Consider the following 27996-nt stretch of genomic DNA (forward strand, 5'->3'; position numbering starts at 1 on the left):
GTAACTACCTGATGAAGCCTTTTAACTTTTTTTCACCTATTTTTTCCTAACATAACCACGCCTTTTCAGCGTTCAGGCTTTTTTATACTGTAAAACAGTTTTTATTTACAAACTCTCTTGGTTTTTCCATCTTAAAAAGTTATATTTAGGTGCCCAAAACAAACACAAACAAACTTTTTAACCAAAAAAAAAACCTAAAATTTTTATTGAAAAGAAATCCATCGTCAATTAGAAAGTGCAATACCAGTCTGTTGTATTCCATAGTTTTTCTGGCAAAATCAATTTTTTTTGTTACTTTTTGTGGTAAAAACAGTAAATGGTGTATACTTAAGTAGGGCTTTACCACCTTCTAAGGCCGGATCGCAATTCTCTCCCTATTACCGGTACTAAATTTAGCCCCCAAACGAAGAGCTGTGGAAATATAGTGTCTTTGAATTCGGACATCACTTCCACTTGATGATGTCATCAATATTTGGCGGTCATCTATGTTAGCACTTAGCTGCCAGAGTTCAGAAAATACAATTCAACATTGGTTTTGTAACTTTAAAAAGTCATGCAAAATATTGCTGCCACGATTAGTCGACTAATCGACAACTAATCGACTATTAAAATAGTCGACGACTAATTTAATAGTGTGTCGTTAATTTATATTCTATGGAGTCAGAGTGTAGTAAAATAGAACAAAGTTGTGAGTCTTCAGCACCCAAAAACAAACTTTTTTCATCATTTGAGTCAGTGAGACCAAAACTTTATCTCTAGTGAAAAATGGTTCCTTGTTTCTGAAGCCGACCTCATGAGAGAGATAAGGAATATACTTTCCATCAAACTCAATTTGACAGGTGACCTTTGACCCTATAGACCCTTTTATTATATATATAAAAATGATATTAAATTGTTACTTCATCTTGAGGGACGGGGCACCTGTCAAAATGAGTTTGATGGATGGTGTAAGGTCAAAGGTCACCTGTCAAAATGAGTTTGATGGATGGTGCAGGGCCAAAGGTCACCTGTCAAAATGAGTTTGATGGAAAGTATATTCCTTATCTCTCTCATTTGATTTCATCTTGTTTTAATCACAAAAACTAATAAAGGAGAGAGGCTGCGTGATTCATTAAAAGTTGAATAAACCATAATCTTTATTGTCTTTATTTTTAGTTAGCTTAAAGGGGCCATACCATGATTTACTTCAGCATTTCAGAGTAAACTATATCCGTATATATGATCATATATTACCTTTGGAACACTAAAAATCAAATAAACATTTGGAAAGCCACAGCACATTTATCATTTTTAACTTCATTTTTGTCAATTTGAAATAAATCTGTCAACATTTAAATAGTAATACAGGTCAATAAAAGTTTTCCTCCTTGCATTTTTGTCATTATATCTCTATTCTTCTTGTGCGTGTATCCGTGTTATGTTACCAAAACAGCTTTTCCATAGAAATGAGCCGTGTTTGTGCTCTCAGCTGTGCATGCAGTCCAGCAGCAGCTGCGTGGTAACCGGCCATATGCACGCTCCCAAAAGCCATGAATTTGCAAAATAAGGCGACTAAACCTGCAAAGAACGCTGGGAGCTAAAAAAGGGTATTGGTGTCGATCCAGACATGAAAGGTCAAACACGGTAAAGGATCTTCTGCATCGCACGTCCTTCCTGTGTTTCCTCTCAATCTGCTTGTTGTCCTTTTTCTTTTGATTGTCTTTTTACAAACTCAAGTGACTTACTTACAGCTGTCAAGAAATTAAATATACTACCTAATATTGTAACATCAGAAACACTTGGTTAATGCGGTTTATAGTTTACCATCGACCAACTTTAGGAGATTGGAGGATTTTGTTTGTTTAGAGTATTCCAGTACTTTTTTTTTAATGATTTTTGTTTTTGAGAACAAATAGTCCAACTGATATAAACTAGCAAGCAAAGCATGGCCGAAAACGGTACAATGTGGTTAACCCTTTAATTACACAAAAAAACACAAAAAAATGTATTTCTTCTGCTGATTATTGCCTTTGTACTGAACTCAAAAAAAGAAGTGAAATATATATATATATATATATATATATATATATATATATGTATATATATATATATATATATTATTTATCTAAAAATACAGAGGGGCTCCATTAAAAATTTAGGTAAAAAAATCTGGAAATAATTTATTCATTTTCATTACTTCAATTTTAAGAAAAGTAAAATGTTCCTGTTGGTGTGCATCAGTTACTAACCAGAATTTTTTTCCAACTTAAATTTTTAGTTAGTAACTGATGCACACCAGATAGTTTTTGAAAAAAAATTCTAAAAATTAAACTGAAAAGAAATTTTCGTTACTAACTGGTGCGCATCAGTTAGTAATGAGAATTTTTTTTTTCCATTTTTGGAAAAAAAAAAATGTATTTCAATTTTTTTTATTAATGCTCCTTTAGAGACTCCGTACCTTGGGGAGTAATACACACTTTCACTATTTTAAAAAACATATTTTCCAAATATGTCCCACTGTTTGGTTGAGCAGGCAGTTAAAGGGTTAAAGTTAGTTCCATCTCATAAAAAAGTTGTTTTTGCGGAAAAAAAGTTTCATTTTTATCTTTTTGATTTGTCTCAGATGATTGTTTTGTATTACATTTTTAGCAGATTTATGAGATAAAAAAAGCAAATTTTCATTAAAAAAAAGCAACTATTGAGAAAATCAAGAATGTTCCACATTTGTCGTGAATTAAAATTACTTTTTGTTTGTTTAAAAAATAAATGAATTATGATGAGGTGGAGTCTGCGTTATGATGCTCAGTTCATTCCTGTTTTGTGCTGATCAGTTCTTTCGTAAGACTTTTGTGTTGCAATGATGACTGAGCAGTTTTTGTAACAGACAGTTGGCCTTTTTTCAATTTCCAGAGACAAAAATCTGCTTTTCATGGACACATAAGATGCCGTTCAGTTTCAGCTCATGGAATGAAAGAGAAATATATTTCAGGAGTGTTCAACTGTTTGCAAAACTTCACCTTAGAGCGTTGGGAAATAAGCAGATTTAGTGGTTTGGAAGTGCCATAAATAACATGAAACACAAACAGTCTGTTGCGTAAAAGTGGAACGGGATAAAACCAATAAAAACTTCCTTCCAATATCAAATACACATCAACGCGTTTTCCTTTTTGTGCCTTTCTGTCCTGTTGTGTGGTTGTTTTGAATACGTGATGTCGGAGCCGCAGGTCCAGTCCTGCTGGTGCCTGCTGGCCACGACTCATTGTTCCCCTCTCTAATGTGACAATGGTTATATTAATAAGAAGTGGGGGTAGGGAGGGGGCAATTAAAAAGTTTAAACGGTGAGAATATGTTTCATGCTTTTTGTTTCTTATTTGGATTGGCACAATTTAGATTTAATATCGAGCGACTCAAAAACTGAGCCTTGTTTTGCATTTTATTGTGTTACTTTTATGTTACGTAGTTAGTTTTTGGAGTCCAGCCAGTCTGCTTCAGGAGCCATAAATCAACAAAATACAGGAACTTATAAAGGATTTAAAACTTTTTTTTGTTCAATAAAGAGGTTAACATTTCAGATTATTAGTGCCAATGCCAAAGAGTAGACTATGACTTGGAAAGAAATATTTACTCTTTTTTGTCTCAAACAGTAAATTTGAAGACACATCTAGTAGATTTGGGCACTAAAACAAGCTTTTCTTGGACGGTTTTTCCAGTTTTTAGGACGTCCAATAAATAATACGATTGACTCCTACAAATAACTGTTGCATTCAGTTATTGTGTGAAACACTTTGCTTTCTCGTTGAGGCTGGTTTGGAAGTGAAACTTAACTGGAACCAAGTTAATGTCAGCCTGCTTTGGTTCGCTTTAAGCCTTCGGTTGTTTTCAGGCTGAACACAGTTTGATTGGATAAAATGAACAAGAGTTTGTTTCTACCAATAATCCAGAACACATTTTGAGTCCACCCAAGCAGACCCTGATCTGGGACCAGGAACCGCTCTCTGACCCATCTTTTGAGGTGGTCTCGATTCGGTTCCAATCAGTCCAAGTACGCTCCGTGCTTAGAATGGAACAACTGGACCAAAACAGCCACCAGAGCCAGGCATTAGATAGGCCTTTATATATAGATAGATAGATAGGCCTTTATTGTCATTATCACAAGGACAATGAAATATGAGTATTATTATGGAACCATTATGGAACCATTATGGAACCACGGACAAATATAAGGCATTTTATCTTATTGTCATTTTAACAGACAGAAAAAAAGTCTAAATGTTTATTTGTTAGAACACTTATTTTCACGCTGTTGAAAACGGTTCTTACATACTTTTCAGTGTCTTGTTATGCGGCACAGGCCTCTGCCAAGGATAGGAGCACAGACAAGCCACCTGAAATCCCTCCCCTGGAGGGGTGTGGGACAGAGGGACAACACATGAATCACACTGCACCAAACAGAGCCATGGGGAACTAAATAAAAAATAAATGGTGTAGTTAATAGAAATAGCGGACAGCACCCCAGTGCAACATACTTTCCCCAGCTTCTAACAGTCTACTAGTGTCTAATTGGTATTGTCAATGAAATTGAATTCAATCATCAATAATAAGTTGCATGCAAAATGGCAGTCATGAGTAGGGCTTGGATATCTGGAAATCTTGCAGAGACAGCAGCCCTCGAGGTCTGGAGTTTCCTATACCTTTCTTTAAACCTCCTATCTTAAAAATGTAAAGACTTCAACTGGGGTTCAACGTTTTCCTTTACCTCTGTGGTTGGATTGAGTATCCACTGGCAGTGAGTTTTTGCAATCCAATTCAACAGTCTGTCTCCCAACTCGTCATATATGGATGTATGGTTTGGGCTCCCTACACGTCACTTTTGATATTTTAGGTGTCCCTAACTTGATGTTTTTGACGTGCTGGCTGTTCCCATTAAATCACGGGTTCCCAACCTCGGGCCACGAACCGGAACTGTTCCAGTACCCAAACCCGGCACAGAACGTGGTGCCAGATGCAGTACCAGACGTGGTACCATATGCAAAGCGTTACAGGGTTTGGGTTTGGGCACCAGTACTGGATGCGTCCCGAGGACCAGTCCGCCAGTATGTCTGGTACTGCGTCCTGAGGGTTGCGGACCCTTAATGTTACGAACAGCCAGCAGGTCAAAAAATGACGAGTTGGAGACACCCAAAACGTTAAAAAGTGATGCAGAGGGGTCCTTAACTAAACGTCAGTATGTGACGACTTGGTGATGAGAATGTGTTGACCCATTTGCTTTTGCGAGTTATACTGTGTTAGATGAGACATGGCCTTTTGAATGACAAATGATTGCCGAGTCATCAATTCTATTAAGGCCTTACTGGCTTCATCTTAACAGCTGACAGGCATGTTTGCAGATCTCTGAAAGAGCAGGGCTTAGATGATGTTATATCCGGTGAAGATGGCGATGACTGCAGGACTAGAAAACTGAAAGCAGTTCAGACCCATATGTCATAGCACCACAGGGTTTGTCCTTCGTATACGTCTGTTTGCTCAAAGACAGATCGACTGTCAGGCACTGAAGTAAATCGCTGACTAACCATTTGGCAGGTGGTTGCTCTAATTTGCAGCGAGTGCTGGTGGAGATGCCAAAGACCGCCCGCTGTAAGATTGACAGCTTTGCTCTGGTTTACTCTGTGGTCTTATACTAACTCTTGCTGTTAGAGGCTTTCCCTTCGGTGTTTTCTGGACATCGTTGGCTTGATTTTGTTCTACTCTAGAAGGAATTCGCTTGAGTTTGAGGGTTTAAAATGAGCCGACAGCAGCTGACATTCTCCAACACAAAGATTAATGGTTTGGACCTTGAGCTGTGTTTTCTCAGTCATGCTGTTTTGATGGTGAATATTACTCTGTCAGAGGCTGCCAGAGAAAACACACATGCTGCGTGTTAATTCATGACAGCTCAGTCAAGCGAGCTACCTGATCCTTTCTGTCGGTCCTATCCCACTTTTGCCCACGTTGTTGTCCTGAGGAAAAAGGAGCAAGTGTGTTTTTGGGAACGTTTTGTCCTTACTCTCTTTCCTCTCTCCGCCCTTTTACTGATGGCCAGCCCTCCCTTCACCCCAGCAGTCCAGCGTCCTCATAGAAACGCAGGACCGGAGCGAGCGATTGCTGGTTTTTCAGAGGCTAAATGTAGCCTGAGGGGATGTTTTGAGGTGAAACAGTTAACAGAGCAGGTTAAGACTGGTTTGGTGGGGGCCTTGCTTCTGAGCAAACACACATACACAACCGTTCAGTTGTTTGGAGGGTTGGGTGTTGTTCTAAAAATGTGTGGAGATCAGACACAATCAGTCAAATACAACAGGGGGAAAAAATACACAATATAATCATTAATTATGAAAAATGTAATTCTGCCAATGCCAGCCTATTCGATTGTTTTTGTTATATTTGTATCTTTTTTTTAAATTTGTTCATTCATTTTTTATGAGAAAACATGCCATTATTTGTCATACATAGTAGACTAATATTGTGTAGTTTTAACAACTTGGCTTTTAAAATCATTACAAATCACCAATGCACAGTTTTCATTCTTTTAAGTATCAGCATCACTTTATCATCATGTGACAAACTTTTGATTAGTGCTGTCGTCCAATTAATGTTTTTGAGCGATTAATTACTTGATTGGTTTATTTCAAGCATGGATTATGAAAATACAGGACAAAACACAATTATTTCAAACTCATTACAGAAATAATGAAATGAATTGATTAGAAAATAGAAAACAAACACAAATAAAACACACATAATATATGTAATCGGGTTTTAATCAGATCAAATGCAAGTTGTTTTTATTTTTTTAATTCCCAATAATTTGTAACCAATTAAACCATTTTTTTCTTCGTAATCTGGACAAAAACTAGTAGTAAGAGAAGAACATAACGAGATTTTTCCATAAACAACCATAGTAGAAGCGGGAAAACGTCCTCTGAGATGTCGATTATCAGAAATGAATGAAATGTGAAGAACAGCCGTCCAACACCATCAGGCCTTTGTGTTGTTTATCGGTTTCTGATAATAGAAATCTCGTTTATCCCTTACATAATAGATAATAGTAAGAACTATGAAAAGAGGTTGACGTGATTAAAAAAAAAAAAGGGAGACATTTGTCTGTAATTATTTACTCATGAATACGGCGATAATTTGACAGCCCTCGTATTGATTGAAGCAAAAGTTCACAAAATGTTTTTTAGAAATGAAACAACTATGTAAGATGAGTTTGCTCAACAGAGATAATAATGTTTCACTTTAATCTTAAGGTTCATGAAGGTGTTTTGTGTATTGATAAAAACACCATTAATGTTTAACTTCATCTATTTAATATTACAAAATTTTAAAGACAAAGTCATTGACTTCATTAAAAAAATACAGTCATTATTCCTGACTTGTGTGATATTTTTGGTGAATTTTTGTGTAAGCTAAGGTTTTAAATTGGTAGAATTTAATGAACTAGGAAATAATAACAGTGGGTTCTGCCTCAATCCTTCCATTGATTAAAATGAGGAGAAAACAATCAGAATACTAACAATGTAAAATATTTTATACCATAAAATAAACCTCCGATTGAGTTCAAATATGCCTCAACAACTTACAGGAACACCTTCATCAGCAATAACTTTTCTTGATTAATAAAGTAGTTATATTAGAGTCCTACCACAGAATATTTAAGTGTTTGTTTTCCTTTCAAAGTAAGGTTTGATATACAATCCTTCCTCACTTGGTAAGACTGGGAAATTTGTTGGTTTCTCAAATGTATTTATTTATTTATACATTTTCACCATTGTTCAAAAATAGGCAAATTTCATCCATCCATCCACTAACCCATCCATCGCCTTCCACTCATCCTGACCGGGTCGTGGGGGAGGCAGTCTAACCAAAGATGCCCAGACTTCCCTCTCCCCGGTCACTTCCTCCAGATCCTCTGGGGGGACCTCAAGGCGTTCCCAGGCCAGCTGAGAGACGAATTCCCCCTAATCCCTAACTACTAAAAAATATATAATGCGGGACTGTATAGTGCCCCGGATTTTAAAAGCAATTCCGACACCATGCTCACTACTTTTATTTTGTTTTTCTAAACGCCATATGTGACGTCATTGATCTCACAAAGAGAAAATTGAATCAATACGAACATTTCCGACGTCTATTTGTGACTCCAGTGTTCTGGTGAAGAACATGTGGATGGTTTACTTAAAAAATCACATTTAAACACATTTTTGCCAAAAAATGTTGACTGCAGTGCATTGTGGTCTATACTCTAGTTTTTTGCAAAGACTTCTGGGAAATTTCTAGTGAACTCGATTTTTCGAATTTGTAGATTCGGATAGAAAATGGCAAACACACTAAATAGTGAGTCGGGGGAATTTGGACATAGACGTAGTCTCTCCAGCATGTCCTGGGTCTTCCTCGGGGTCTCCACCCAGTAGGACAGGCCCGGAACACCTCTCCAAGGAGGCCTCCAGGACCAGATGCCCGAGCCACCTCAACTGACTCCTCTCAAATTGGAGAAGCGGCTCTACTCCGAGCTTCTCCCCCATCTCTAAGGGAGCGCCCAGCCACCCTCCGGAGGAAAGTCATTCCAGCCGCTTGTATTCAGGATGTCGTTCTTTCGGTCTCGACCCAGAACTCATGGCCATAGATGAATGCTGGAAGGAAGATGACCAGAAAATTGAGAGCTTTGTTTTCTGGCTCAGCTCTCTCTTCACTACAACAGACCACACTCCAGTCTTCACTCAATTGTGCACAAGACCACAAGATACTTTGACTCCTCTACCTGGGGCAGGAGCACTCCACCCACCAAGAGAGGGGAAACTAGGCAAATTCACCCACAAAAATCTTCATATAAATATACACAATACAACAGAGAGGTCTATTATTTTAAGGTTTCATGAACCTGTCTGGTATTGGCTTTATAGACGTTTCTTCATGATGTGCAGAGAACTTCATTTGACCAAGAAATCCAGCAAAGATTCTGGAAAGAGTCTTGTAGAAATGTGCTAAAACCAGTAAGACCAACGGTCCATACTGCAGACCCTAAACACTACAGCACTTTTTCATGGTTTGTTTTAATTTGTACGAGTTATTGGTTCATTCCTGACGTGATTAAAAAATGGAACCCTCCAGTTTATTTATTTTAATATGTTCCCACCCCGATGCGTCTCTCATGCGGTGACCCTGTGCAGATAAATATACCACAGGCAACAGTTTGTGAGTGTTTGTGTATTTGAACAGATGTGTCTGGAACATTCGGCCACTCCGAGGAGGGGACGGAGGGGTGGAAGGACGGGGCGAAGAGAGAAGGGGGAGAGGTTAGCTGTCACAGAGCGCAGGGGCTACTGTTGAGGACGTAATGGAAAAATCACTCAAGATTACCACGGAGCACAGGAAGCGCTCTCAATCCAGCCTGATTGCTTTGTGTGTGTTATGTGTGTGCCGCTGACGGTGCAGCAGAGAAGCTTCAGACCATTTTTATTGTTTCTTGAAGCAACATTAAGATAATAATATTTTAATATTTTAATATTAATTTAATTTTAATGACTACGATTGAATTTCCTCAAAATAATCCTTCTTGCTCAATGTTTAGTTAATAGGGTCTAGCGAAGCGATACGTATCGCGATACACGTGATATCATGATGTGATACATATCCTGATTAGGGGTGTGGCAAAATATTGATATTGCGATATATCGCAATATTTAGCCCTGCGATTGATTCTCAGTGTGTTCTCACCAGGGCTGCCACAATTAGTCGACTAATCGACTATTAAATTAGTTGATGCTTAATTTATTAGTCGATTAGTCGTTGTTTTATATTATATGGACTTAGAGTGTAGTAAATTTGAAAGTTGCAATAGCATTATTCAAACTTTTTGGACTATTTTAGCATTTATTAAGGTTTTTTAGGCTATTTTGGAGTTTAGCTAATATTTCAGCTGCATACTAGCTATTTTGGCTAAACTGGACTTTTCAGTTTTTTTTTGGCTAATTTGGAATTTAGCTAATATTTCAGCTAGCTATTAGCTTCAGCATTTTCAACAATCAATTTTAGTGTTTTTAACTATCAACTTCAGCATCTTCAAATTCAGCTTATAGCATTCACACTAGCATTATCACAGGTAATGCTATATATCTCGTTTTTAGTTAGTTTAAACCTAATGATGGTTAAGATGTGTGCTTTACATCCAGTTTGTGTGTGACCTGATTAGACTAATCAGAAAAAATAATCTGTGATTAGTCGACTATTAAAATAATGGTTTGTGGCAGCACTTGTTCTCACCAAGTATTGATCTTTTATTTTGATTTGAAGAGGTTGTAAGACGTTATATTCGTCATCCTCTGGGGAGACGTGCCTTTGGGGGTAGATAGGGGGCGCCCGTTGGGAGACTGGCTGTCGTGAGCACCAATGTATCTGGCAGCTACTTGAGTTATTTAATTTTTGTTCAGTTGTTTGTAGCAATTTTGCCCTTAGCAGTGGCACTACTGTTTATGTTTACTATTAACACTGAATTTTACACATAATACCAATTCAGTTCGTGTCAGTGCTTGTAAAGACATTTTATTACTGATTTCATAATGTTGCTCAAAAGTTTCTATTTGTTGCACAAAAAAAGACACAAGTTGTTTATTATGATTTTGTTCAAGCTAAAAAAAAATGGGGGTATATTTTCCTAAAAAATATGTGTTCTTCTTTGTATTGTAAGGTATTAGAGAGAATTTTTACCGATTATCGCTGTATCGCGATATCATCGATATCGTAGGCCATGTTTCGCATCGTATCGTATTCTATCATGAGATACACAGTGATTTCCAGCCCTAATTCTGATATATCCCAAGACAGTACCAGACAATATTTCACTATTTTAGTAAAGAAGTTGCTTTTACCCATGGGGCTTTTCTTTTGGACTTTTAGGAAGTTAAAAACAAAAGTAAGGCTGAACTACATGTTTGCTTTTGAATAACTAATTAAATATCACCTTGGCATTATTTTAAATCGAGACAAGTATGGCAATATTAAGCTAAATCGATATTTTCTTACACCCCTGATGGTTAGGAGACATTTGGTGTTTATTTGTGTCACCTGTCAGAGTTAAATCCAGAACTGCAAACATCCAAAGTTGTATTTGCACAGATGAGCAAATAATCCATTGGTGATTCGACAGACTGTTTCTGTCAGTCGTGCTTTCTGAGGGATACAGAAAACAGACATTTTTACACCATTAAGGGTGTAATGAATCATTTTAACAGCGATTTGATTCGTATCATAATTTGTGTTCCTGATCGATTCATTTTGAATGATTAACTAACCTAAAATCAGTCCAGGACTAACCTTAAACCAGTGTAACTCAGAGATAAATACCTAATACTGAACAGTGCAGGTGACGCTTTCCAGATTGATTGTATTTCTTACAAAATAATAAATATGTGTACAAACAAACAAGTAAACAAGAATTAAGGTCATATGTATTCACATTTTAGTCTCATCACTGTTGTTTTTCCACATCAAAATAACACTAACAGAACATCATTAGAACCTTCTACCACACTGGTACTCGGTCCTTTTTACCTTATGGTAAAATAAGTCTACAATGGTTCAGTTCAAATGGTATTTTCCAAGATTTGCTTCATTTTATGCCTATTTTATAACAGTGCAGGTGGATTTGATTAAGAGCTGGCATCAGACGTATCGATCTGGTTGGATCATAGACATAGAAATCGATTCATTAATGAAGTCAAGTAATCATTACATCCTTACCTTTTTTATATGTAAGCAGCTTATGTTTGACTCTTTTTTTTTTTACCAGGCTAAGCAACTTTTCTAGTTTTTGAAGCTAAATCCTAGTTTTTGCAGAGCTACTATCCTGCTAGACAATTCAAAAAGCAAGTAGATCAAATGTTGGAGTTTATAGGATGTTGTCCCCAACACAGTTGATGGAGATAATTACTCCAACCCTTTTAAGGGCAAAACAGTTCTCAAAGCAGGCTGTAGGAAAGTTTCCCCTGTTTTTAATTTCCCTTCTGAGTAGAGGGGTTCCTTGCTTGTGGAACAAACCCTTAAAACGCTCTGATGTAATGAGGTCTGGTAATGTGTTTGGATGTCTGAATCTGGACCTCAAGTTGGACATGTTGATGTATTCCATTTACCTATAAAGTCACACCTGGTTTGTATAAGATCCATTTAAAAATCCGATCCATACTTTGGGGCTCGTCAGGCCGGCAGGACTTCTACATTTGTGTATCAGCTTTCATACTGAGACGGATTTCTGGAGACTGCAGATCTAGACTGACGTTTACTCCGGTTGCATCAGTGCAGCTAGCTTTTTTTCTGTAGGTACCAATTTAAAAGTTAATTGTTCCCACATTTTTACACCACAAATGGGGTTTCTGCCAGCATTGTTCACAATCCCATCAGTATTTTAGTTGCAAAATGTGTCACAGTTTCAAGCTAGTATTTAGACAGATGCTAACACACATTGTCAGTGGGAAACTTACGCCATTTATGGAAAAATTAAAACAAAAAAGTAAGATAACTGTCAGATAACACAAGAGATAGCAAGATATTTTAGTTTAATTTACCATCAACACGGTGCTCAGTAAACGTGCAGGTATGGGTGCAGATTCCTGGTCTATCTCCTGTGCAAACAGGGAGGCTGATGGCTAAGAATCTATCTGGCATTTTCTTTTTCTTAACCAATGAGATTATCGTTTCTACAAGCCGATGTTTATTGGAATACTTTCGCGTTACCCTTGTCACATTTTTTTTCACTGCAGTTTCTTTATATTCTGGTTCTTTAAGTTTGAACCTGCTTGATTAAAGAACATTAAAAATCAAGGCTGCCACAAACGATTATTTTAATAGTTGACTTATCACCAATTATATTCTTTTGATTAATTGACTAATTGGGTCATGCGTAAACTGGATGTAAAACAGACACCTTAACCATATTTAGCTTTAAACCTGAAGTATTTAAGCCATATGCTAACTAAAATATAGGCAACTAGATATGTAGCATTAGCTGATAATGCTAGTGTGAATATTGCTAAATATAAGCTGAATGTGGCTGCTAAAGATGCTGAAACTGAAAATACTGAAGCTAAAAGCTTGTTAAAATATTAGCTAAATGCCAAATAAGCCAAAAACAAAGGAAACATATCGAATTTGGCCAAAACAGCTAGCATAATGCTAAAATAGCCAAACTCTAAATTAGCCCAAAAAACTGTAAAAACATTTTCTAATTTTGCCAAAACAGCTAGCATAATGCTAAAATAATTTCTAAACTCCAAATTAGCCTAAAAAAATGGAAAACATTATCTAAATTTTGCTAATATTTTAGCATTTTGTATAAATTAGTTAAAAATAGCTAGCATGCTGCTAAAATAAAAAGCTAAACTGCAAATTACCTTAAAAAACGTAAGTGTTCCTGAACATTTTAACGTTTGAATGGTTCTCTAGCTGAAAGTTTGCAGAAGTTTATACGTTTCAAAGAGCACGAAGTTTTTGAAGGATTTGAGAATTTCTCATTCAATTTCTTTTGGGCATATTTTGTTCAATATTTCAAAAACTATAAAGTTTTTGGATCCCAAAAGTACGAGCAGTAATGTGCTGAACGAGCCGAACATTTTTATTCCACGATTGCTGAAATCGTTAAGTGTGTTTCAGTTTTTACTTGCCAATAAACGTCCAGAGAGGAGCAGGAGGGTCACTATAGTGTGAATGCTGTAAAGCGTTTTTGCACCAAAGTTTTGAGATCAAATTGAGAGAAAAACATAAAAACGACACATCAACTATTAAATTAGACGTCAACGATTTTAACGCCATAGTCGTGACTAATCAACTAATTGTGGCAGAGCTTCATAAAAAGCAAAAATTATGCAAAAAAACAAAAAAGGTGGATTGAATTTACCATCAAATTATGTTTTTTTATTTTCCGAATGCATCAGAAGAGATTTGTTTCTTGATTTGGTTCTTGTGGACTTTTCTATCTTCCTCTGTATTTGTAATATCATTCCATTATCTCAGCTGAACACCTGCAGCCTCCTAAAATGTGATCTTCCTGTGCAGGTGATGTGTTACACACAGATTAACGTCAGCTGATATTTAAACTCAGTTTAATGCATTCGATTGGTAAGCCTTGCTGCTCACATTAATGTTCCAGGAGTTGCCTGGAGGGGTAGATATGCAAGCGGGGGGCCGGGCCGTCAGCAGTTTCATCCGTCAGCCGAACAACGCCTCTCTACAGCGTCCATGAGCCTTTGAGCAAACCACAATCTGTGGCAGCTCCGCAGCACAAGGCCGCGTTTGTTCTGGGCAGCGGCTGAGTGGCGGGAGTTTTAGGTTCCATGCAGAGTGCAGAAATATGAAGGCATCTGCTCCACAAATGCAGTCGAAAAATGAAAACGTGAAATAAGGAACTAATGTGAGCACCACCTGTCTGTTAGATCTTCTTACACGAGTCAACAACTGAAGTTCCTCTTGTTCAGTAGTGGTCCAAGTTGTGAATTTTAAGGTTTATAAAAAGTTTTGAAGTTTCTGCTGTAACCTGAGTCTGAGGCAAATCAAACAAGAAGTTGGTTGGAGGCCAGCTGGGACGGTCGGCTGCATTCGACGTGTTTTTGTTGTTTGTGACCTGAGGCGCATTAGCGTAGCATAGATGGTTCAACTTTTGACAGTACCCAGATACCTGAAATAATGGAGGCAATTTTTACACATGAGAGCAGAAAGTAAGAAAGTAGTTTGTCCGGTCATCTTTTTATCTATTTGAAAGCGTTCCTAATGGTTGTTTAGCTGTGATTATATTGTTTTTAGCCAAAATAAAAATAAAAAAAAATGTCATTTTTAGGACATAGTTTCTGCAGAGAGGCAGGAGTTCATTAGAAATTCACCCCACTTCCCATCATCCACCTGTTCACACCTAGGATGCACCAACGTGAACATTTCTGGGCAAAGCCAAATAATAATGAAAACGTTCGTTCGAACACAGAGTAGTGACCCAGTGTGTTTATTTTATTGCAGTAATCGCCTCGAATAAATCTTCAAAATCTTCCTCAGCCACTGCAAACTGATGATCTTTTATCCATCGCGGTCAAGCACTTTAAAATATTTCCACAGAGCCGACATTTTAACACAGGCATTAGATCACCGATGCACGTCGATTCAACTAACTTTGTGGCGATTCTTCCAAAAAAAAGCTAAAATCTAGACTTTTATTATTGATATGGCATTTAAAGCTATAAATAATGAATGGGGTTTGACAGATAAATGTATTGACTTGGAAGAAGCTAGCTTATGATTGGACGTCGTCTTGTTTGAATTACATGTACGTCCAAAGACAGAAGAAAAAAAACTGAAAGAGAAACTAAAGTCTGCCAGGAATTATTTCAACGATTCAAACGATACAGCAGTTGCTCGATCAATTTTCGATAAATATCTTATTTTTTACATCTCTTAGCTGATACTGCTGTTACTCCCACTAACCGATCGATTTTTTTATACCTTTCACATCCCTACTAGAAACTGAACCCTCAAACTTGTTGGCGTCTGAGACAAAATTTGTCTCTTTACATTAAAGTTGTTGGGATTTGTTATCAGGCCGTCCATCTGTTATCTAGACCCTCTTCCACGAGGACTGTTGTCGCCTGAACAGGAAATCACAAAATTCAGAACTGTTCCCTAATAAAAACGTCTGACATCCCTGTTAGAGGTAATCATAATACACAAAACAACAAACTTTTCATCATGAGATTCTGCAGATCTTAACCCTGTTGTGGAACTCCGCCTTCTCTTTTGTTTTGGGGTCTTACTAAAGCAGAACACTTTTGTGCTCGACAAGCACGCACGCTCGGTCTGCCGTGCTGCTCGTTTTTCTGAAAACCCCTCCGGCTGAATGGCTGCAGTGGCTCCTTCAGGAGATGTTGACATTGTTGTAGCAATCAACCATCAAGCGGAGAGTGGCTGTATTCATGACCATCCCTGCTGTCTGTCAACGCCGCTGCTTTTATCTCGGCTTTCTTTCTCTCTTCCTCCTGTCTTCTCTTTTTTGTAGATCCTGTTTCTATCGTCTTCTTGACTTTCTGTAATGACATAATGGCAGAAATGAAGTTCACTTCATGTCGGACTTGATTCTATCAGGTTGTGAATGTTTCCAGTTCACCTGTTTGTGAGATGAGTCTGAACATTTCCACGAATGCATTAAAACGTTCTACTAACTTCCTGCAGAGACCTGAAGCTGGACAACATCTTGTTGGATGCAGAAGGACACTGCAAGCTGGCTGACTTTGGGATGTGCAAAGAGGGAATCCTCAACGGAGTTACCACCACCACCTTCTGCGGGACGCCCGATTACATCGCTCCAGAGGTACAAAGAAACATGACTGTGATTGGGGGATTTTTGTTGTTTTTCTCCTTTTACTTCATGTTTACAAGTTAAGTGAAAAAGGCAAATTATTAATCAATGTCACATATTTCATTTAGAACATTGATTTATTTATGGAAATCAAAACTTTTTTGTGAATTATCAATTCTTAAACAGATATTACAAATACTAAAATATGTTAAATATACTAAAATCATAACTGAAAGTGTTTTTAAACAGAAAACAACTGTTTTTTGGTGAACATTGGCTATAAATGTTGAATCAATTGATTTGAACAGTTTTGATCATTTATTCAATGATCTGCCATTTTAAAAAAATTCTTTTTAGCAGCATTTCAACTTTCTTGTATGTTAGTTTTCCTGCCACCCATCTTAACATCTTACAGCATGTTTTAACAGTAAAAATCTAGTTGTAAATATCAACCTCCCAAAGGGAAATATTCCATAGCAACCATACACTTTTTGACATGTCCCGAACTGATAATTATTAATAGTAAGTTTTGCGTCTTTACATCAAAGCAAAATATCTAATTTTCCTTGGCAACCACTGTTAAAGCCACCCACATGATACACAAATGTTTTCTGCTTTGGATTTTACAATACGGAGATGATTGGATCACAGATTTTAACTGTGAAACTGCAAAAACATTTGAATCTCCTTGTAGTTATTTTATATGACTCCTCCTCCTCGTCTTCTCATTGGTCAGCTCCACTTAAAGCAGGGGTCCCCAAACTACGGCCCGCGGGCCGGATTCGGCCCTCCTCCACATTTGGCCCGGCCCCCAAAGCTGTTTTGGCTCAATTATACATTTTTCTATTTTTTTCGGCTATTTTGGCATTTAGCTAATATTTCAGCTACATGCTAGCTGTTTTGGCTAATTTAGGCTTTTTTCTGTTTTTCGGCTAATTTGGAGTTTGGCTAATTTTTTTTAGCTTTATGCTAGCTATTTTGACTAAGTTAGACTTTTTTTTCTAGTTTTTTAGGCTAATTTGGTGTTAAGCAAATAGTTCAGCTACATGCTAGCTTTTTAGTCTAATTTGGAGTTTAGATAATATTTTAGCTTCATGCTAGCTGTTTTGGCTAAATTACACATTTTTTCAAAATTCTTTAGGCTAATTTGGCACTTCGCTAATATTTTAGCTAGCTATCAGCTTTAGTGTTTTCAGCTATGAACTTCAGTGTTATCAGCTATCAATTTCAGTGTTTTTAGCTACCTATTTAAGCATCTTTAGCTATTAATCTATCGCAGGTAATGCTATATATCTAGTTTTTAAAATGTTTTATTATTATTTTTTCTATGAAGATTACAGAAATTAATTAATTAAAATTTGACTGTGTGTCTTTCTGGAAAACCGTAAATCTTTACGTTTAGGCTGTGATTGATGCACTTTTTCTGTTAGCCTACAAAATGACCCATCAGAGAAGAAAACAGAAGCAAAAGTTTGGGGACCCCTGGTTTAAAGGAAGGAAACAGCTTTGCAATGATGTTGATTCCCTCAAAAACAGATTTGTTTGATCCTTCTGTGGTCAGATCCTCCAGGAGCTGGATTACGGCCCGTCGGTTGACTGGTGGGCTCTGGGGGTGCTGATGTACGAAATGATGGCCGGGCAGCCTCCGTTTGAAGCCGATAATGAAGACGACCTGTTCGAGTCCATCCTCCATGATGACGTGTTGTATCCAGTGTGGCTCAGCAAGGAGGCCGTGTCCATCCTGAGAGCGGTCAGTGACTCGCACCTCACCGCTTTGCTCAGCTGACCTCGACCGCTGCTGATTCAGACCCATCCCGGACCGGTTCTTTGTGTTTAAAAAAAAAACTGCTGTTTTTGTGTGGTCACTTGTTTGTGGGTCGGGTTTGTCACACTTTGTTCCAATGGGAGATGAAGCTGTTGTTGGTTGGTCAACCGTGACATGTGGACCAGAAAAAGATAAAAAAAAATGTCTTTATATCCTAGGATGTCTTCTGAGGGTGATGGGAAAAATCGTTTTAGCAATATAAATCGCAATATTTCATCTGGCGATACTGGCAATTTAAAATGCTGACAAGGCGATGTTTAATTAAAAACTTATGAGCGTCCTTTAGCGTCTTACTTTTGTAAGTCCCCCGACTAGTTGGCAGCACACTCAGCCTCTTCTCTTACCTCTGCACCGTTCAGAACTTTATTTCCTCAATAATACTTTTAGAACCTTATTGTTCAGGGTAAATTCATTCCATTCTTTTTTTCTTACACTAAAAAATATTTTGTTGTGTAAATCAGACAATATTGACTGTTCCCTTTGAAAATGAACATTTCTTACTTTAAAAAAGGAAAAGCACCATTAATTTTGTTGGGTAAAAGCAACTTTTACCGTAATTTCCAGAGTATAAGTCGCAGTTTTTTTTCATAGTTTAACCACTGATGCGACTTATTTGTGTTTTTTTTCATAAATAAGCTCATATATTTGTTATTTTCCCTGTAAACACCGGTTGTTCTTTCCTCCAACAACCACTAGAGGGCGCTGCATCTGAGTACAAGTGTCTGCTAATGACAGTGGCAGAAGAAGAAGTGTCGTCCAAAACAAACATGGCAGAGAATCTGATTGTTTTCCTCTTAAACTTTGATATTTTTCTCATAAGGATCAAAAGATTAGTATTCTTGTATTTATTAATTTTTTTTAACAAAGCTTGGCGGCTTTGTTCTCAAACGTCAGACTTTTCTCATAAAAGTGAGGCTTATCCTTCAAAGCGACTCACATGTTTTTTTTCTTCATAAGACATTTTTTGCGCTTGCGACTTATACTCCTGAAAATACAGGATATGAAATCCAGTTGCAGTGCTTAATACGAAATTGATTTGGCAATATATCGTGATATTTTGTGTTGTGATACTTGTATCGATTTAAAATGTTGACGGGCAACTTGTACGTGAGATTTAGTTGTACTTAGGGCTGGACGATACAGAGTATTTGGGTATTGAACCAATATCAATCCAATATGGGTCCATATGGCAGATATCGATACTGATATCAATATTTTATATAGATAAATGTGGATGTGACATGAATTTAACTGTTATTAATTGCCATGAATATTTTTTTAAGCTTCTCTTTTTTTAATTACTTGATAAACATAAAACAGAATTAGGACAATATTTTCAATTCAATGGAAAATAGTTTATTTAAAATAAAAACTTCTTGACATTAAATAAAAAGTGAAGAAGTTAATGCAAAACCGTCATCAAACCAACAGAAACAAGTAACTATAATACAAAAATTAATCAAAATGTTTAATGATACAAAAAAAAGAAAAAAACAACTGTCAGAAATATACATAACTTATTTAAGTTCATTTTTCTCTTGGAAAACAGACAGTTTGATGTAAGGAGCAGAAAGAAAAAAAACTTGGCCTTGAAATACCTTTAATTCATCGTGTTGAAAAAAAAAAAATTAAAATCATGACTTTAAAACTGTGAGTTGAATCATTACATCCCTCGTCATCCCCTGAAAACCTGCAGCCGTACAGGCGTTATGACCAAGACGTTAAACATGAACGGAATCATTTAAAGCCTTTAATAATTCAGACGTCTTTCAGCTTCAAATAACCAGCAGCAAACGTGAGGAGATGTTCACACTGACGTGTTTGGAGGGAAACCTCCAGACATGGACCGAACGTTGAACCAGTATCTCGGTTCTGGTCCGCCCCGGTCCCGATGGTTCTCGTCTCCGTTTCAGTCACATGTGAGAGAGGATGCAGCTTTTTTCTCACTGTCATTCGTTGATCCACGTTTCCTGTTCCTCCTCTGGAAGAAGCTCAGATAATTCTCTCTCCGCTCCTGTTGTCTGTGCGTGTTGTGTGTTTTATCTGGGGTAAGTGTGTGCGCTTGTGCACATAATGACACTCAGCCGTTTGTGTATTTGCACATGCTGTGTTTCCATCACAAGCTCTGCGTTTACCTTGGCTTTTGGGGACAGTTGACCTGCAAGGCCTTGTGGGAAAATAAGTGTTTATGTTGGACTGTGTGTAGAACTCTGACCAGAACTCTGGTTCCTCATTGGACGTGTCACTTAAAGTCACATGACAAAGCACTTGGCCAAAGAAATATATTGCAAATTTATCGTCATCGTGATATCAGCCTGTGCTATACATGTATCGAAACGACAGCTTAAATATAAATAAAAGGTTATCTTTAATGTTTACAACAATCTTATATTAGCTTGAAGTTTCTAACAAATAAAGTAGAGCCTTTTTTGCATTTGACCTCTAGAATCTTAGATACTCTCCTCCTAAGCAGACGTGTCATCATCATTGCAGTATTGATAACATGTATCACACAGGTGTTGAGTTTTGGCTGATAAAACAGCAGATGTGGTGATTTTTAACTGAATCCTGTCAGAACTGGAAGTTAAAGCTGCTTAAAAAATTCTATATCGCCCTAATTGGACGTAATAGTTGGGTTTCTGTGGCATACAACTACTCCTGTACATTCTGACTTTTCAAAATAAAAAAACACAATTATTTCCTTGTGACACTTTTTTATTTTTGACTTTTTTTCTGTAGTTCATGACAAAAAGTCCCAGCAAGCGTTTGGGCTGCGTGGCGGCTCAGGGCCTGGAGGAGGCCATCAAAGCTCACCCGTTCTTCAGAGAGATCGACTGGACGCTGCTGGAGGAGAGGAAGGTCAAACCGCCTTTCAAGCCTCGCATTGTGAGTCCAGAACCCTTCTTTCAGGAGGACGGATGATCGATCTCCTTCGTCGAGGATCGCTGACGCCGCTGAGCGATCAGCCGCAGCGGCTCCAGCGGCTGATAACCTCATCATGTTTGTTGCTCCGTTTCTTGCAGAAAACCAAAAGGGACGTCAATAACTTTGACCAGGACTTCACGCGCGAGGAGCCGGTTCTGACGCCTGTGGACGACACCATCGTCAAGCAGATCAACCAAGATGAGTTCAAAGGATTCTCCTACTTTGGGGATGAGGCTTAAACGCGGAGAAGGTCTCAGCGTTTGAAGGAAACCCAGCTTCCTCCTCAGTGTTAGTCTCCAGGAGTCCTATTAGTAACTCCCACGGATCCGTGCTCGTGTCGCTTGTCCATCCGTACGTGTATGCTGAAACCGTAGCATGAAAGTGCAGGCTGGCTGTGGCGGACAGAACCAGACGCACGGACCGGGCTGTGGGGCGGTTCGAGTGTGCATGTGCTGCTTTATACCTCAAAAGAAAACGTCATTTCTTCACCAGAACATGCTGTATCCTTTCTGTGCTCCAAAAATGTTCCCTAAAACCTGTATGTGGAAAACAACAAAACATGATTGTATTTAGACATTTTTGCTTGATTCGGTGTGGAAGAACATGGAGAGGAACCAGAATTGGTTAGGTGGAAGCACCACATCAGAGGAGCTTTAATTTAGCTTTTTAAAGTTATTATTATAGAGAAAAAGCTGCACGCTGTGTCTTCATTTTATCATGTGAAAATACTGATGTTAAGCTTGTTCATCCTGATCCACACAGTACTTTTAACCACAAACTAGCAGACCTAGAGTAGCTGAACACTGGGAGGGTCTGTTGTTAGCAGTGTTACTGTTTTCAGTTTAACGTCAGACTCGACACCAACAGGTAACGTCCTGAAGGCTGAACTCCTGAAATTGTTCAAGCGGCCTGAATGACGAAGCAGGAGAGGAAGATGCTGCAAATTCAGACTCGGTCGACACTCGCTCAGCTTCTGCACTAGGAATTTCAGGTCAGCAGTTTGACCCACTTTCCTCGTGTTGTCCTCAACTCAAACAAAACCGATTCTGTTCTGTTTTTGACATGTTGTTCTTAGCGTTTGTCTGATGATGGAGGAATCAAACTGTGTTTGCTATGTAAAAAAACACAGTGGGCGGAGCCTCAAGATAACTAGCTCCGCCCCATTCGGATGCATCCACCTGTCTACGACTAAAACCATGCACGTCTTTGTTTTCCTCGTCTGATCTAGATAGACCTGGAGAGCTCTGATATTTCTCAACGTTTTTGTTGCACCGCTAACGTTAGCTTGGAGTTGTGAGGGGCTGTAAGCTAGCAGGAGGGAGTGCAAACAAAGGAATGATGGGATATCAGCAGAGGGTTACTTAACCGGCAGAAAATACATCTTTAAAAACTGCACAGGCTCTTGGATTTTGGCTAATTTAGATCATAACTAAATGGGGATGTGAGCTAGTGGAAGAGCGTGTGAATAGATGGATGATGGGAAATAGGGGCAGGCTTACTCCGCACCAATGGTCCCGCCCACAATTAAGAAGCAAATTTCTAATGAACTCCTGCTGCTCTGCAGAAAGTGTCTTAAAAAAACGACAGTGTTTTGGATATGGCTAACAATGTTATACGTCTTAAAAAATGACAGTTTTTTTTTTTGTTTTATTTTCGCTAAAATTGTTATAATCATAATGAAATATGGGGCTGTAAGCTAGTGGGAGAGCGTGTGAATTGATGGTTAACGGGCATTGTACTCCGCACCAACAGTCCCGCCCACAATTCAGAGGCAAATTCCTATTATGAACTCCAGCTATTCTGCAAAAAATATGTCTAAAAAAAGATTTTTGGATTTTGGTTAAAAATGTTATAATGATAATTAAATAGGAGGCTGTAAGCTAGTGAGAGAGTGTGTGAATAGGTGGATGATGGGAAATAAAGGGAGGCTTACTCCACACCAACAATTCCGCCCAGAATTCAGAGGTAAATTTCAAATAAACTCCTGCCGCTCTGCAGAAAATGGGTCTTAAAAACGATCCAGGTTTTTGGATTTTGGCTAGAAACGACCAAATAATAGTTGAAAAGGACAATTTGGAATGATTTTACGATAGCTTAAAAGATGACCGGAGTGGGACTTCAAAAAAAGATTCTTGTAATTTACATTTCTTGAGAGGAAACTTTGTTTTGGGGCTTTCTCTGCAAGTTGGTTTGACTTTTTTGAAGGTTTTATTGAAAGTGAATTTGTCTGAGACATTTGTATATATCTTGGTATATATAACAGAACATTTTTTTAATTTGTCATATGGCCTCTGAACCCAACTAGACCAAATCAAGGACCAAACCCTTCATTAATTGTGTTGATTCCCACTGTGCCACTACAGAACTTTGGTTTTACCTTAATAATATTTACTAATAACCAATCGATTGTCCTGCTGAGCCTCAGTCGGTTCCTGAGTCCACTGGAACACGTCAACCCGAGTATCCAACCGGGAAGAAGTGAGAAACAATCCCAGACGTCAAGCTTTTATTACAAAACCAAACTACTTCTATTGGATCTGCTTCGCCGTTCAGGCCGCCTCAGGACAGCTCCTGATAAACGAGACGCCTCGTGTGTGTGTTTGTGTTTGTGTGTGGTAACTGTAATGACTCGGCCGACAAAGACTCCACCGGACAGTCCTGGAGAAGAATGTGTGGAGTCATACGACTGAATAAGGTGTTAACCTGAATGTATTTGCTCTGAAGTGTGTGTGTGTTTACATCTGTGCGGAGCCCTCTTCATGCTGTCATCGTGATTTGTGTTTTATTTAAAGCGTCTTTGTGTTCTGGCTGTCGTAGTTTTGTTGGGTCGTTCTCTTGTGGCTGTTTTGGATGTTGTGACACTCAACAGTGAGGAAAATAAGTCTGTGATCCTTAGAAATCCTGGAGGGGTCTGAAGAGTTCGTCTTAGTTTGAGAGACATCATCTAAAACAATCTGGAAATCACATTGTAGGGTTTTTTTAATTAATAAATAGACACATAGACACCTGTCCACCCCGTACAGTCAATAAGACTTCAACTACGGACAAGGTAAAGACCAAAGAGCTGTCCAAAGACACCAGAGACTACGCTGACTTTCTCATGGCTGGTATGGGCTATGGGGTAATTGTCGAGCAGCTTGGTGAAAAAGATCAGCTGTTGGAGGAAATTTTACTATATCCCTATAGTGATCCTCCTACAATCACTTCTTCAGCAGTTTCAACATCAAAACGTTCAGCTCGTTCAGGACATTACTGCTTGTATTTTTGGTTTTCATAAACTTGATAGTTTTTAAAATATTGAGCAAAATGTGCACTAAAGGAAATGAAAGTCTTCAAATTTAGCATTTTTAAGTAGATTAGCAACAAACCTTTAAATATATTCATGGGCTGTTTTCATCTTCATAGTAATTTTTAAAAATTGTATTGAGCTGTTATAATTGCATTATGCTAGCTCATTTAAGGAACTTGGCATCTATTGAGGTTTTTTTTTAATACTATATTGGAGTTTAGCTAATATTTTAGCAACATGCTAACCATTTTAGCTAGTTTATTATCTACTGAGGTTTTTAGGCTAATTTAGAATTTAGCTCCAAATTTTAGCAACAGGCTAACATTTTTGTCTAATTTAGTTTACTGAGGAATTTTAGGCTATTTTGGAGTTTAGCCAATATTTTAGCAACGAGTTAGCTTTTTGGCTAAATTTGGCATCTACTAAAGTTTTTTTTTTTGGCTAATTTAGAGTTTAGCTTCTATTTTAGCAACATGTTGATGTTATTGACTAATTTAGTTTATTGGGGAATTTTAGGCTATTTTGGAGTTTAGCTCGTTTTTGAGCAACGAGCTAACGAGCTGGCTAATTTGGCATCTACTTAGGTTTTTTTGTTTTTAGCTATTTTTGAGTTTAGCTTATATATAAGTTACAAGCTAGCTTTTTTGGCTAATTTGGCAACTTTTAAGATTTTTGTTTTTTTTTGGCCAATTTGGAATTCAGCTCATTTTTAAGCAACACACTAAATATTTTTGCTAAATTGTCATGTATTAGGAATTTAATTTTTGAGCAATTTTACTACACATTTTTCAGAAAATGAGAAAAACTTCAGCACTCTTTCATAATTTTTTGACATTTCCTGTCTTTTAACAAATGTAGCATTTTGCAAACAGCTTTCGCATTTTCTGCAAATTAAAGTAAATTGCGTCACCATTTTCAGCAACAAGCTTCAGCATCTTCAGCAACTACTTTCAGCAAAAAGCATTCACACTAACATTATAGCAGGAAATGCAAAATGGAAGAAGCTAAAAATGACTTTCAGTCTCCCTCAGACTGGGACTCCTCGACAGATTTCACCCGTCAGGGTCTCAATGATCCTTAGAAAGGGGAAGACTCAGCCCAGAACTACACGGGAGGAGTTGGTCGATGAGCTGAAAAGAGCTGGGACCAGCGTTTCCATGGTTTCTGTTGGTAATACACTATGACGTTGTGGTTTGAAGTCATGGATGCCATTCCCCGACTCATGTTTAGGTCCGCCTTAAGTTTGACCATTTGGATAATCCAGAGGAATCGTGGGAAAAAGTCATGTGGTCAGATGAGACCAAAATTGAACTTTTTAGGTCCTAATTTCACTCGTTTGGGGGAAGAAGAATGATGAGTTCCATCCAAAGAACCGCCTCCCCACTGTGAAGCATGGTGGCAGTAGCATCATGCTATGGGAGTGTTTTTCTGTATGTGACGGGACGAGTGCACTGTATCAGGGAGATGATGAAGTTGTGAGGTTTTGGGGAACAACCAATAGAAAATCTCAACGACAGTCCAGAAACCGGACTGATGTAGAGGAGATCTGTGAGGAGAAGTGGGCCAAAATCCCTCCTGCAGTGTGTACAAAACAATACAGGGAACCTTTGACCTGCATAGTTGTAGACAAAGGCAAAATTAACATCAGTTTTAACAGTTATTCAAATACTTATTTGTAGCAGTAACATATAAATCACACAACGTGATTTCCAGATTTTTGAAATCTGAAAATCTTAGCAGGAGAACTTAAATCCCCAGGTGTTCAAATACTTATTTTCCTCGCTGTATCCGGTCAGAAGCTGCTCAGAGCCACATTTACAGTTACAGAAGCAGAAACAAACTTGACTTGTGCTCCAGTTTTCTTCCCCGTCTCTGTTTTGTCCTCTGACTTTCACTCTTTCAGATTTGAAAATAGTGTTTCAGACAGTCAGCGCTGCTCTGGATTCCAGCAGTTCTTAGGCATCAGTTTTTAGTCCTGACTCACATTCCAGGTAGTAGATTCTGAACTGTAGCATCAAAGGTGTAAACAGGAAAACCAAGCAAATATCTATGGGCTGAAGTAGTTTCACTGTAGGTGGAAAATGTGACACTGTTTGCAGTTTCTCAGAGCACTTAATGTCACAGTTTAAAAACTCTAAATTTAAAGCATTTTTAAAATGATAGAGGTCTTCCTGTAGCAGCTTCTTAAATCGATTATTTTGTTTCAATTCAGCAAAGGTGTATCAACTAAAGGTGTAGCAGCAATTCTAACATTTGAGGAAAATGTGGAGTTAAAGTTGTCGAACTTTTCTCACAATTACTGACATTCTTCTCTTTCCTGAATTCACAATTTGGACGTTCATTAGAGTTAAAACAAATCTGTCAATTAGTTGCAACAGAAAATGTTTCAGCTTCATGAACATTTTAAAGATTCTTTTTGGAGGAGAAGATTTAAATCAATCATAGAATCCTAAACTATCTCATTAAAGTCCCACTTTGATGATAATTGTGTCGTTTTTTTAGGTGTTTTTAACACATTATTGTAGCACGTTTCTCATTAATTAAGTTAAAAGTTTCATTTTTTAAAAACAGGAGCAGACCATATAAAATACAGCTTGAAAAAGAGTTTATCAGTGATATAGAAAATACACACGCTTCATGCTCTCAGCAAAAGGGACGGGAAGAGGGGCGGGGTTGCTCCATGCCAACAGTCCCATGCTTTGGGGGTTTTTTGGCTAAAGAAGCATAATCCTAATTTAATGACCACTGGGAACACTGAGAATAGATAAAAAAATGATGAAACTTTAAGTTTAAAAAAATATTAGAACTTAAGAAAAAAATGTCATAAGTGAAAAGTTAAATAACTTAATATGTCCTTTAATTAGCAAAAAGCTAAATGTATAATAAACTGCACTGATTCATTCTTTGTTTTAGGTTTAGTTTCTTCAGTTAGAGATTTATTTGAAAACTTTCTATAGATTCAGTTAAAATACCAATTTAAACTAGATCATTAATTTACAGTTAACTTCTAAAATGACTTTTAGGTTTCTTCTAACAGTCCCACTGCTGATTTTATGCACATTTGGTCAAAGGGTGGAGCAGCTTTCTCTCACTGTGATTGGTTCAGCAGTTACCAACAGATGCAATGCTGGACCTTTGTGGGGGAGACTGAGTTTTAGAAATAAAACAGTACTTCAAATGAAGGTTGATGCAGAGTTACGAAGATTTACTGTAAATATTCGTTACACTAAATCAGGAGTGTCAAACTCAATCACACAAGGGGCCAAAATCCAAAACACACTTTAGGTCACGAACAAACAGGATAAACATTTATTAAACACTCTAAAACTACAATTTTTAAACTTTAAAACTGTAACTTTTTAACATAATTATGAACAAGATATATAACATTACCTGTGATTTTGCTAGTGTGAATGCTGTAAGCTGAATTTGGCCGCTAAAGATGCTAAAGCTGAAAACACTGAAGCTGATAGCCAGCTAAAATGTTAGCTAAATGCCTAATTAGCCTAAAAACAAAAAAGAAAAAAACTTAAATTAGCCCAAGCAACTAGCATGTTGCTGAAAAAATTGCTAAACTTCAAAACTGTCTAAAAAAACTGAAAAAAGCCTAAATTA

At 37.7% G+C, this 27996-nt stretch overlaps 1 protein-coding gene across 8 annotated transcripts in view; it reads left to right on the top strand.

Annotated features, from left to right (window-relative positions):
- The window catches only part of LOC112161503 (protein kinase C epsilon type), a 118975-nt gene extending 95069 nt beyond the window's left edge, over positions 1-23906 (top strand). For 5 of the 8 annotated variants that reach the window (XM_024296669.2, XM_024296668.2, XM_024296667.2 and 2 more), the window contains exons 12-15: positions 16216-16354; positions 17904-18092; positions 20907-21053; positions 21191-22838. In XM_024296669.2, the coding sequence (XP_024152437.1) occupies positions 16216-16354; positions 17904-18092; positions 20907-21053; positions 21191-21331 (616 nt within the window). In that variant the 3' untranslated portion in view covers positions 21332-22838. Of the gene's footprint in view, positions 1-16215; positions 16355-17903; positions 18093-20906; positions 21054-21190; positions 22839-23517 lie in introns of those variants that run through there. The other 3 variants (XR_002921896.2, XR_004949131.1, XR_002921897.2) reach the window with 3 other exon arrangements.
- The last annotated feature ends 4090 nt before the right edge of the window (positions 23907-27996 follow it).

Source organism: Oryzias melastigma, linkage group LG15, assembly GCF_002922805.2.
Source record: "Oryzias melastigma strain HK-1 linkage group LG15, ASM292280v2, whole genome shotgun sequence".
In the NCBI taxonomy this organism is placed as follows: domain Eukaryota; kingdom Metazoa; phylum Chordata; class Actinopteri; order Beloniformes; family Adrianichthyidae; genus Oryzias; species Oryzias melastigma.